This window comes from Octodon degus, unplaced genomic scaffold (assembly GCF_000260255.1).
Source record: "Octodon degus isolate 3935 unplaced genomic scaffold, OctDeg1.0 scaffold00018, whole genome shotgun sequence".
In the NCBI taxonomy this organism is placed as follows: domain Eukaryota; kingdom Metazoa; phylum Chordata; class Mammalia; order Rodentia; family Octodontidae; genus Octodon; species Octodon degus.
Window position 1 is genome coordinate 19238548 of NW_004524594.1, and position 11560 is coordinate 19250107.

Here is an 11560-nt window from a genome sequence, read left to right on the forward strand (position 1 = left end):
AGGCCAAATCCGTGTCTCGTGTGGTTTATCTTGAGATTTTCCCCTTGCCCTCAAAGGGACCAATCTTCCGTAAACTGTGTTAAGCCTGCGACACCAAAGGCAGAAAGGTTTGTGTATTTAAATCAAGGGGAGATTGCATTACTTTATAAATCATACTGGCCTCATGAGCACCCTCTGCAATAAATACTCTTTTTAGCCTTAACTATAAATTATAATATTTTAGTGTTTAAAAACCTTCCATCATGAAACACCTAAAGTAACCCTTAAACTACTTGCTCTCTAGGAAAACCTTTGAGGTTCCTAATTTCAAATGCTAGCTGGCACCAAAGGATTCCTATGAACTTCCATTTCTCTACAGGACAGGAACTTCTTTGTCATCCTGGCAATGTTGAGGATGCGGATCTGTTTCTTCTCGACTGGAACAAAACCTTCAAAAAAACATCCCCCTCGCGCTCACCTCGCAGTGACATGCGCTTGCTCAGCTATCCTGTTTGCGTACAAGTATGTAAATATTCCTAAACCATTCCATTAAAAATTCGCCCCCCTCCCTACACTCAACATCAACAGCAATATTGCCTCTAACTACTGGACCCAAAGTGCTCTGAAATGGAATGGTTTCAGAATACCAACCGAGAAGGAAAATCCAAACAACAACAATAATTTTTTTAAAGAAGAGAAAGTCGCTGTGAATTTAACCTGGCTGTGAGCAGGCTGCAGGGCCATGGGGTGAAAAACAAAACAAAAAACAAACAAACAAACAAAAAAACCCCAGCATCTCATAAACAGGTAACTACAAAAATAGGAAGATTATAAAAATAGAATATATTATGTCGCTATTTTGTTTTTTCTCTGTGGTCGCGTGTCACAGGAGGGAACAGATGGCCTTTCCCACTACCTTGAAACAGGCTGGTGCCTGGCAGGCCTGGCCCCGGAGGATGGTCCTCGGGCAGGAGCTGAGTACACGGGGCTGCCAGTCTGTGCTACGCTGACCGAGAGACTGCATCAACCATCCATAAGGTGAAGAGGTTACATATCTACCTAGCTACGAGATACATGAACATACATGTGACTTATCAAGTGGCTACATGGCTGAACAAGCAGGGCACAAGGAGCACCCAGGACCACATCGGGGTGCATGTCCTGGGACAGCACAAGAATACATGTTTCTAGCTAAAACCCTCTTCTACTTTAAAAATGGTTTGTTGGGATTTTTTTTTCTTTTTAAAATGTTTTTATGCCTTTAAAAAAAAAAAAAAACAACAACAACAACCCAAAAAAGAAAACCACGAAGAATCAAATCTAGTCCTCCCTGGAGACTTCTCATGTGTTAATGTCTATTCTTACCAGAGACACAAGCACATTAATATAAAAACTAGTTGATTACGGGGGTATAAAAGCCTCTATTTTGTAGCACAACTCACCTCCCCTCACTCAGGTTATGCAAAATCTATCCTCGCTTTTGCTTTTTTTTTTTTTTTTTTTTTAAAGATTTTCGGGTAATTTTTTTTTCTCATTTGCTTAAGTCAGAGATGGCAGGGAGGATGCGCAAAGGAACAAAAACCAACAAGGAGAAACTTTCCCTTCTGGTATCAAAATGTCCCTGAGAAGAGGGACCTGATCAGAGGAGCAGCTGGGACTGGCTCTTCCCCCCAGCCGGGGGCTGCCGACCACTCACTGCTCCGTGCCCTGGTGGCAGTGACACCTCAGATGTCCACGTCCCGCACGTCAGTGGGCGTGCAGGCCAGGTCTGTCTCCTCTTCCTCTTCCTCTTCCTCCTCTGTGGCCTTGGGGTCCAAATTCTGCTGGGCCTGGCGCAGGCTGGACTCTAGCAGAGCCTCGATCTGCTCCTGGCAGGCACGAAGGCAGTCCTGCAAGAGGGGAAGGGGAGTGTTCTTTAGAAGGAGGTACAAAGCCAGGGCTCTGTCCCAGTGCTGGACCCGAAAGGTCTTGAGAAGAGCACACGTGAGGAGCGCCACCAAAGTCCTGGGAGTGAGAATCAATCATGTGTTACCTTTGGCCCCCAGCTTCACACTGGCCTGGTGACCCCACTTAGGACCAAATACTTCTGTCTCTTATGCCAAAAGACTGTGGCTGTCCCGCCCTGGGTACAGATCCCAGATGCTTACTGCCTACCCAAATTCCCCAGCAGGACTTGGCCTCTTGGACTTCCTTCATGGGCCCTGAGCTCCATCCTCCTGGAATCTACCCCTCTAATCCAGGTGGTGGGAGGCCCCCAGGGCCCTGCTTTTTTGGATGTAACCTCTGGCCAGCGGCAGCCCTAACGGTGAACCCACATTCTGTGATCGATTAGGGATGGATGCCAGGGGCTCGGACCTCTGTCCCTCAGTGCATTCCTGCTCAGGCAGCATCCTGTGCCCCTACCCCTTTGTCTGTGAGCATTGCCCCCTGCACAGAAGGTGTTGCAGCCCCACACCTCCATCCACACTAGGCTGGACTTCCCTGGGGGGGTGAGTACTGCAGTGCCAAGGGGGAACCAGGACTGCCTCCCACTAGGGTCGGCATCACAGCCGCTCTCAGGTGCTCATGCTGGGACATCATAGGAAGGAGGGCCCCTCTGACTATAACATAGTCTCTAGTCAGCACCCCCAAAACAGACTTAACCCTATTCTGCAGATGAGGAAACCAAGAGCCAAGAGGCCTGGTATGAATACAAAACCCCAGACATTCTCAGATGCCCCCGAGGCCAGATAGCTCCCACCCGCAACCCCCTCATGTAGCTGTCAGTTCTTGGGGGATGGTGTGCTGAAATGAAGCCTAGGTGTAGGAGTGGGGTCTCCAGGGCTACCTGAGCAGTTCCACATCCAGCTCACAGTCTAGCTTCCTGGCCATCTGCCCACTAGTCTCAGAAACTTCACACTGACCACACTCCGACCTGTGAACCACTCAAGTCCCACAGCTGAAGTCAGAGCTGGAGCTGAATTCAGGCTTTCAGTCCCTCTCTACTTTGTCCCTACTCTGGCCTGAAGGCCTCCTCAGTCGATGGTGGTGCCCTTCACTCATGGCCAGAAGACACCAGAAGAACTGACCATGCTTTTTGGTGAGAAACGACACACAATTCCTTCCGCGTGGCACAGCATGACTGAGATGCATCTCAGAAATTTCTAGAACTGCTCAGGATGATGGTAGCCTTGGAGAGCCCATTCCTGCACTTCATCTGTACCAGAGTCCTTTGTGGCCTCATCCTCCTCCCTGAGGAAATCCCATCTAGGAAGACAGGCTGATGTCTGGCCATGAACTTGGGCAAAGGTAATTTTGGGGACTCATATGGCTTGGAGACAACAGAAGAGTGAACGTGGCAACTGAGGCCCAGCTCACCTCAGCATTACGGTCAAGGGTCTCTGAGTCTAAGCCCAGGTACCTTCGTCACCAGAAAGTCAGCCATTCCAGCCTCAGTTCCTTTCTCCATGTCAGCCAGGAGGCAATTTTCTAACATCTAATTAGAACAGTCTCCGTTGAAGAGAGGGACAACACTGCTATTGCCTGCAGCTGCCTATAGACAGCCACCATGTGGCACTGACACCAGAAATCCACCAACACAGCTGACCAGGTCAAACAGGGGCAGGAAATGTGAAGGAGCTCCATACAGAGCGTCTTTTTTTTTTCAGTGGGGCCAGCAGACGCGTGCTCCTGAGCCAAGCGCCGGCCCAGAGCATCACTCTGCTGAAGGGGCTTTTCTTTCAGGCCATTTCCTGGCTACGGAAGTGCTGGATGTTGAGGCCTTGAGTGTCTCCCCCAAGTCCTTGTCCATAAGGTGGCTGCCCACTGACAGCTAGGAGAGGATACCCTTCCCCCACTCAGGTTGAAGTGAGCCAGGGTAGAGGAGGGCACCCCCTTGTGAGAGGGGCGTCACCAACAAAGGACTCACTGGTCAGGGGACAGGCAGGTGAATATGGGTATCAGGGTGGAACTTCCAGAACCTCTGGGGTGGGCCACCTGCCCTGGCAGGGCAGGTGTGTCAAGGCAATTCCTCCCTCCCTCCCTCATGCACAGCAGATGACAGCCACAAAGCCTTTTAATTGTCATTTAAGTTCTCTTTGCAAGGAAAACTGGGGATAAAACAGTGGCACTTTTAAGAATGGAGTCAGGGTCAACTCTGTGGGTGTCTCACAGAACCCTACCCCCTAGCACCGTAAAAAAACAAGTTTGTTTCCTCTGGTGACCAAAAGGCTCAGATCTCACAGGAACATTTTAAAGCTATTTACTAGCTGTGAGTACTATGGTCAGTGAAGCCTCTCAAGCCACAGCCAGGCACGGGGTCCTCACTGGTGGCTGGCCTGGGGTCCCTTTCTGCTGGAAGGGTTATGGCTCTTGCCTGCTCATGGGTGCCCCACAGAGATGAGAATCCCGCAGGCACCTTCCTGTGGTGGATGCGGACTCTGCCCTGCCCCCCAGCCCTTAGAGCCTAGCCTATCATCCAGGGGGACCTAGGTGCCAGATGTCCCCTGCAGCCACCACTTACCGGGTCACACTTGATCACTCTGGAGAGGAAATGTGTCAGGCGGTAGCAGGTCAGGAAGTTGTTGGGGCTGCCCAGGTGCAGGCCTTGTACCGCGGCTACGACGCTTCCAGCTGCCACCATGGAGGGTGGGTTGGAAATGAACTTCACGTCTGCAGCAGAGAGACAGAAAGGGGACCTGAGTGGGGATACTGTGGTGGCCTTAGGACTCAGGGCTACCTGGGGAACTGTCACCAGTGAAATCCAGCTCACCAAAATGAGCAAGGTGCACAGCAAGGGTGGCCACACTGAACAGACTGGCTGACTATCACCCCGCTTGCCCTTCCGGCAGCTTGAGTCTCACGAATGTCACTTTGTCACAAAAATAAAGGAAGGACACAGACACAGGAATCACGTGTGCTGCCTCTGTGACACTAATCCAAGGCACCTGCCAATGCCTGGCAAGAGGAAATGGGGGTGATCAGTCACATCTCCAAGGGAATTCATAGGGCTGCAGGGAGAGGACAGTCACTCCCCAAGTCCCTCGGGGGCCATGATGGTGATGGTGACCTCACAAAGCAAGAACCTCTGCAGCCATCCGCCCCGTTCTCCTTGATGCCCAACTTTTCAGGAAGACCTTCAGCCAAGCCCCACTCCATGCTGGGCCCTGTGCTCTGTCATTTCTCTGGTCTGGGACAAAAACCTTTTCTTTGTCCTTTCTGCTGGCCAGATGAACTTTTCCAAGTCACCAACTGACAAATTAAGAGCGATATGGTTCCCAGCATTATCACTGCACCAGACCGCCAGACCAGGGGAGGCAGTGCAGCCAGTACGGGGGCTGTGTTCAGTTCCCCAAACAGCAGTTCACATTACCTAGTGCCACTTCCTCCAGGGCGGGACACCCAAAGCCCTAGCCCAGGCAGGGCCCCATACTAAGGGAGTTCCCTGGTATTCCGGGGATCCTCCAAAACAGACTGAGGGCAGTGCCAAGCCAGAGCAGCCCTTGGCTGCAGCCTGCACTGCCAGTGGATGTCAAGGCACACTGTCCCCCAACACATGGCACTAGGTGTCACCCCACAGTCACCAGCAGCCCCCTTCCCAGGCCGCAGGCCAGTTTCTCTGACGGGGCCCACTTTTGTTGGGAGTCACCAATCTGCCTGTCCTCTCCATCTGGCTACCACTCCAGCCAAGCCCACTGCCTGCCTTCCTGTCATGCCCGATGGGGACTTTGGGGCAGGGATAGCTGCCAACTCAACCTATGGACCACGGGCCCTGGGCCAGAGGCAGATGTGGGAAGGGCGAGCGTGGCACCTTGTCAGTCCTCATCGCCTCATCCTGCAGCATGCAGTGCCTGGGAACAAGGGGGCTTGGTGAGCTGAACGACCACAAAGGCAGAGGGGCCCTTGCGAGCTGCTGGGGGTGCCGCAAGCCCTCTGAGGCTTCATCTCAAGAGAATAAACAACTTTGGTCTCATTAAAGAGCGGGGGGCTGGCCAGGGGCTGGGAAGAAAAGCAGCCACCCTGAAGGGAGACAAAAGCCGGCTTCTGGGCGCCGCTGCAGCGACTTAAAAAAAAGAAACTCCAGGCTGAGGCAAGCCACCTCTGTTCCCCTTTAAATGGGAGCAATTCCACCCAGTCTGAGAGCAGGAGCCATGAATGGAGACCTTTTCATTGAGGCAAGTGGGAGTTGCACACAGAAATCACTTCTGTAAGTGACAAACCCTTGCACCGCTGGTGGGCACAAGCACGACAGATCCACCTGCTGCCTCGTCTCTGAAACTCCCCCAGTCCTGTGTGGTACAGCCAGGCTGGGGTGGCCTTAGGGTTAGATTCCAGCAGTTCAGAACGAACCAACTCCAACTTTACTTTTCACTTACTGCCCGGCTGGTGCCAGCACAAGTGATTGTTGGGGCACAGTGGCACAGCTGACCTTTGCTGAGAACCCTTATTGAGCTCAACTGTGTGCTCACACCAAGCAGACTGGCAAAGAGGAAGGCTCTGGGGTACTCATGTTATAAAGCCCAGCTTTAATCATGTGTAGTGGTACACACTTGGGACCCCAGCATTCAGGAAGGGGAAAGTAAGTTCAACCCCAGCTTAGACAGAAAATAAAAAAAAAGGTTGGGGATGTAGCTTGGTGGGAAGGTCCTGAAGTTCAGTACTGACTAACACACACACATATACCAGCCCTACTCACACGTTGCCTGTTACTAAGGAACCTGGATCTATGGGTCTGAGTGGGGGGCTTAAGGAGCAGCACCCTTCCAGTTTCTTGAACGTAGCCCTTGCTGCATGGAGTGTGACACGACTTCCTCGACCACGGCCTCAGCTCACTTCTGGTGTGGTGCTACACCCCTTGCCTTGCTTCTGTCCCAAGCCTGACACAGGCCACACCTCAGTCAAGTCAGTGGGGCAAACGGGCATTAGGGCTGGGAGCTGTGACCTTGCAGGGACGCTTAGGTGTGCTGCCATACCCCGCTGGTCTACCCTGGAAGTGACAGCATGGCCACCAGGATCTCAGGAAACGCTGGCCACCGGGCTATCTGACTTCCCCTGCCGATCAGGGTGCCCACAAGCCCCACCTTAGACTCTGCAGCAGCTTGCAGCTGGCTCTGCTGCTCCCTCCTAGCACCCACCCAGGGGGCCAAGAAGGGAGCTCTGGCCACCGGAGTCGTCCCCAAGGGAGGCTGTGCAACCATGGTTCCTCGAATTATCTCCAAGAAACTCTGCTGTTCCTCTCAAACCGCTTTCAGCTCCATAAAAGGCTGTGTGGAGCCTCTCTCTGAAGGAGCCCCAGCCAGAGAACTCCTCCCTGCCGCCTGCAGCCTCAGTGCTGCCCCCACTCTCAGCTCCATCCGGGCAACCAACCCCTTCCTGACTTGAGGAAGGCCCTGGGGGAGGAGATACAGCAGGTACAAGGGGAGCACCGTCCTCACTCCAGCAGCACTTGTCTGGCAAAGGGCAGCTGCGGGGGGCTGCCACATACATAGCAAGGGATACAACAGAGGTGCCAGGACTGTAGGGTGAGAGAAGATACCTAGCCCCTTTGATGCCAGGTTGTCTTGTGGCCCTCAGGCCATACAGAGTGAGATCACTTGCAGATGCTGAAAGGTCATCTGAGTGGGGTGGGAGGGCTCGAAGTACTCCCCACCAGAGTACTTCATAAGGCCTCTTGCCTTAGCTCCCTGTCAGGTGGAGAAGCACAACGTTCCAGAGACAGAGGCTGCACAGGGGGAGCAGCAGGATGTGACTTATTTGTGTGTGTGGGTGCATGTACAAGTGTCTTGTCAACACTGGTCCCTGAGATAGGCTGCTGACTTAGGGTCTAAGCAGTCTCTGGGAGCCCCTGTGCTGCCAACTGGGTGGGCCAGGCTGAGGCTGTGACGCAGCTAAGCACAGCCAGTCTGTGGCGCCCCTGGCCGGGCCTCAGGCAGAGGAGCTCCTTCACTGGCCGCCCCCGCATGGGGCTGCTGCTGGCCGGGGAACACGTGGTACAGCCACTGCTGGCTGTTCTCCCCACCCCTGAAGGCGCCCCTGGCAGGTGGCCCAGCTTGGGAGAGGCCAGGAGCCCCCCCACCCCCACCCCGCAACCCAGGCTCCTTGAGGACAGACAGGGGAAGGGCTAGAGGTGGGTGGGGGCAGTAGCCAAGGTAAACCCTCAGTGTGGAGTGGCCATAGGTCAGGTGTGGGGAGCAGAGGTACTGGCATCAGGACACAGGGAGACTGTCGCCCACCCCTAAGGCACTGTGGGGTGTCTGTGGTAAGGACAGGGTTACTTCTGTGGGCAAGAGGAGGCCTTGGGACCATCTTCCCGGACAGAACTGGGTAGCAGGCCCCCTACCTGTGGCACACAGGGCAACAAAAGTCTGTGCATGTTTTCGGATGATCTGTTTGTTCTCCTCAGCCTCCGGCATTTTGGAGAGGAAGTGTTCGATGAAATCGTGGGGGGTCATGGCAGCCAGATTCCATTTGAGTTTGTTTACCAGAAGCAGCTCCATTTGCTGTGGAAAATGGGGAACAGGCATCAGGAGAGGGGCAGGCTGGCCCCTGAGGGTTCTGCAGCCCAGCTCACTGGCCTTCACACTTGGGTTGTAGTCTTGAGGTGGGAGAGGTGGAGCATGTTGGGGTGAGGCCCAGAGAGTGGGAGTAACACATGATCCCAGATCAAAACAGAAAAGGTGCATGTAAAGAGGCTCCATTCTCGTTACTAAGCCGGCCCACTGGGAGACAAAAAGACCTCCCACCGCTAGGACTGAGGGCCTCGGTAACCAGCGCTGCGGCCTGCACACCGCAAGAGGGCGCGCGTCACCCATATTTGACCCCACTGGAGCACAAACGTGGTGGGAGTCGAATCTGAGGACAAGGTGCAGGGGGAAGGGGAAATGGGGGTCGCGTGGGGTCCTGCTGCTGCCTCAGGGGCCGAGTAGTTTGAGCGGACCACTCTGGGGCAGATCTGTCCATGGCTGACCGTCCTCCTGCCATCTACACCTCCCCCCAGCTGGGGTCCCACAGCTAACGGGGTGTCCGCCCCGCGGCGGTCCGAAGTTACCAGCAGCTCTTCGGGCCGGATAGAGTTGTCAGTGTAGATGCATAACTTCTCGGCCGTCAGGGGGATGGTTTCCTTCATCTTGGAGGCCACGAACATGCAGGTGGCCCCCAGCAGCTGCAGGCGGCTCTTCTTCAGGGGCTCCAACGACAGAAAGCGGTCCAGGTAGTTCATGGCCAGTGGAAAGACCTCCTCCTCGCACTTCTGCTCCTCGCAAACCTGCGGGCAACCGGGCTGTGACCGCCGCCGCTGGGGCCCCTCCAGGCATAGGGTAGCCAGTCCTCAAGGGCGCCGGGGATTGGAGCGGGGGTGGGGGGTGGGGGGTGGGACACAGTCGCTACTCGGGATGCGCACCCTGCACGCGAGTCCTCAGAGCCCACACACCCCGAAACTGAAAGGGAAAGTCTGTGTGAGGCGGGCACAGCAGACAGGGGTGGGCACGCGGGGCGTGAGGACCCCTGCTTGCGCGGGACCTGGGAGCCACTGGCTGGGGTGGGGGGACACCCACTGCACAGTTGGGCCGCCGGGGGTTGGGCGCCGCGCTCGCCGCCCTTCGAGACACAAAGGTGGCGTCCCAGGCCGCCGCACCGCATTTCCCCAGACGTCATCTTTTCAAAAAATATTTAAAAATATTAAAAAAATAACTGGGTGTCTAAAACCCCCCTGAAAACGACCCTTGGGCGGCCCTTGATCCATTCCGGGGGTCAACAGCTGGTTGCGGGCTGCGGGGAGAGCCCCAGGAATTCAAACTCTGGGGCCCCCTTCCCCTTGGCGCGGGCGCCGTTTCCCTCTCGCAAGGGCACCACGCCGCACTTTCAGAAATTATTTAAAAATACTTTCGAGCCCCCCAAGCGCCCACCAAAGGCCTAGAAATGTGGTCCAGGCCCCTGGCTCGCTCCAGGAAAGGACCCTGAGCTGAGACCCGCAGACTGGGGTCAATCCCTGGCGTCTTGGGGGCCACGCGACCTTGCAGCCCGGCGTGCTCTATGGCCCAAGCTGCCCGTGTGGGGCGCCCCGGGACCCGCAGCTTGAACAAAAGGCCCCCCTACCCAAGCGGGGGTCCCCCAAAACAGCACGTGCTGCGTCCCTGCGCCCCTCGGGGTGGCTCCCGGCGGCCGCGCGGCCCCTCGCGTCTGTCCCAGCGCCCCGGCGGCCGCTCCCCGCCCCCACCCTGCCCCCAATTATTAATAAACACTTTTGCTTTGCAATAAAAGCAAAGATGGCGCATAATACTGGCACGAACGGGCCTTGCATACGTGTCCACGGATATTAATTTAAAAATCAAATCTATGCCCCCTCCCCCCAGAGCTGGCGGCTCCGGGCCACAGCAGCAGGAGAGGAGGCGCAGCGGCGCAGGCGGGGGCCACAAAGGGCGCCCAGCCTGCCAGCCTGCACCCTTGTACCCATTGGGGTGTTCCTGGCACTAGCTTTCCTCGAAGGCAACCCTTCCTGACCGCCCCCCACCAGGAAAGTGAACTTCTAACGCCCCAACCCCCACACCTTCTTCGTCCAAAAAAGTACCCAGAATATCTATTTATTTTGAAAATACGGATTCCTAGCAACACCTCAGCAAACTTCAAAGTTGGAGCGAGACGAAAAGGGAGAGAAATGAGGGCAAAGAAATGTGGGTTTGGGCAACAAGTTGCAGAAAGTCAGAGAGCCGCCCGAAGCCGCGCACCTCTAACATCCAGGTGGCCACGATCTTCCGCATGGACGGCAGGATTTCCTTCTGCACACACTTGAAGTAGGACACGGAGGGCGCGCAGGTCTCCTCCGCCTTCAGCATGGCCCGCAGCACCCGGTCGTTGAGGAGGTTGGTGTCAGGGTACGCGCGGCGGATGGTCTCCACCTCGCAGCACAGGAGCTGGTGTTCCATAGCTGGGGCTCTGCCTGGGCCGCCTGGAAAGGGCTATGCGTCCGGGCTCTGTCCGCGTTCCCTTGCGCTCTTCTGGCTCTCGCCGGAGCGCGCGGACTCTGCTGCTTGCTGCTACTGCGCCGACAGCCCTCTGGAGGCTCCCGGACTTTGCAACTTCAACAAAACTCCCCTGTAGCCCGTGTGACGTTACTGTTGTTAAGCGGAGATCAAAGCCGGGCAGAGAATGGGAGCGGGGGGAGGGACGGGGCGGGCGCGGGGGGAGGGGGCGCGGGCGCAGCGCGCTGGGAGCCGCGAGGGGCAGAGCCCAAAAGCCATCCCCGAGGCGCTGCGCTAGCCCCGCGGTGGAGCTGTCCCCTAAATTCGGTTTTCATAGAAATGTAAATCGCCTCAAGGCTGCCTTTCTCCCCGAGAAAGAAGAGGAGTGCCGGGGGCCCCGGCTTTCTCGGGTGGGTCCCCCAGGATTTGGGGGTGGGGTGGAGGTGGTTCTGGAGAGGAGACCTACGAGGGCGGCAGACCACACACAGCCGGGGAGACCGCATACATAGGAGCTGGGTCACAGCTACATCCTATATCCGAGCCGGGAGAATGGGCACATTTCCGAGAATGCCACGAGGGCACCCACGGACGGAGAGAGGGCAAGGAATCTCAGCATGTGCATCTTCTTTCATTTTCATTAACACGTG

At 55.7% G+C, this 11560-nt stretch overlaps 1 protein-coding gene across 1 annotated transcript; it reads right to left on the reverse strand.

Annotated features, from left to right (window-relative positions):
• Positions 1-1208: 1208 nt before the first annotated feature.
• Ccnd1 (cyclin D1) lies at positions 1209-11101 on the reverse strand. The gene is made up of 5 exons (XM_004627113.2): positions 10680-11101; positions 9005-9220; positions 8297-8456; positions 4481-4629; positions 1209-1868 (listed from the first exon to the last, which is right to left on the reverse strand). Exons 1-5 carry the CDS (start codon positions 10875-10877, stop codon positions 1704-1706), a joined length of 888 nt encoding a protein of 295 aa, XP_004627170.1. The 5' UTR covers positions 10878-11101; the 3' UTR covers positions 1209-1703.
• Between the last annotated feature and the right edge of the window lie 459 nt (positions 11102-11560).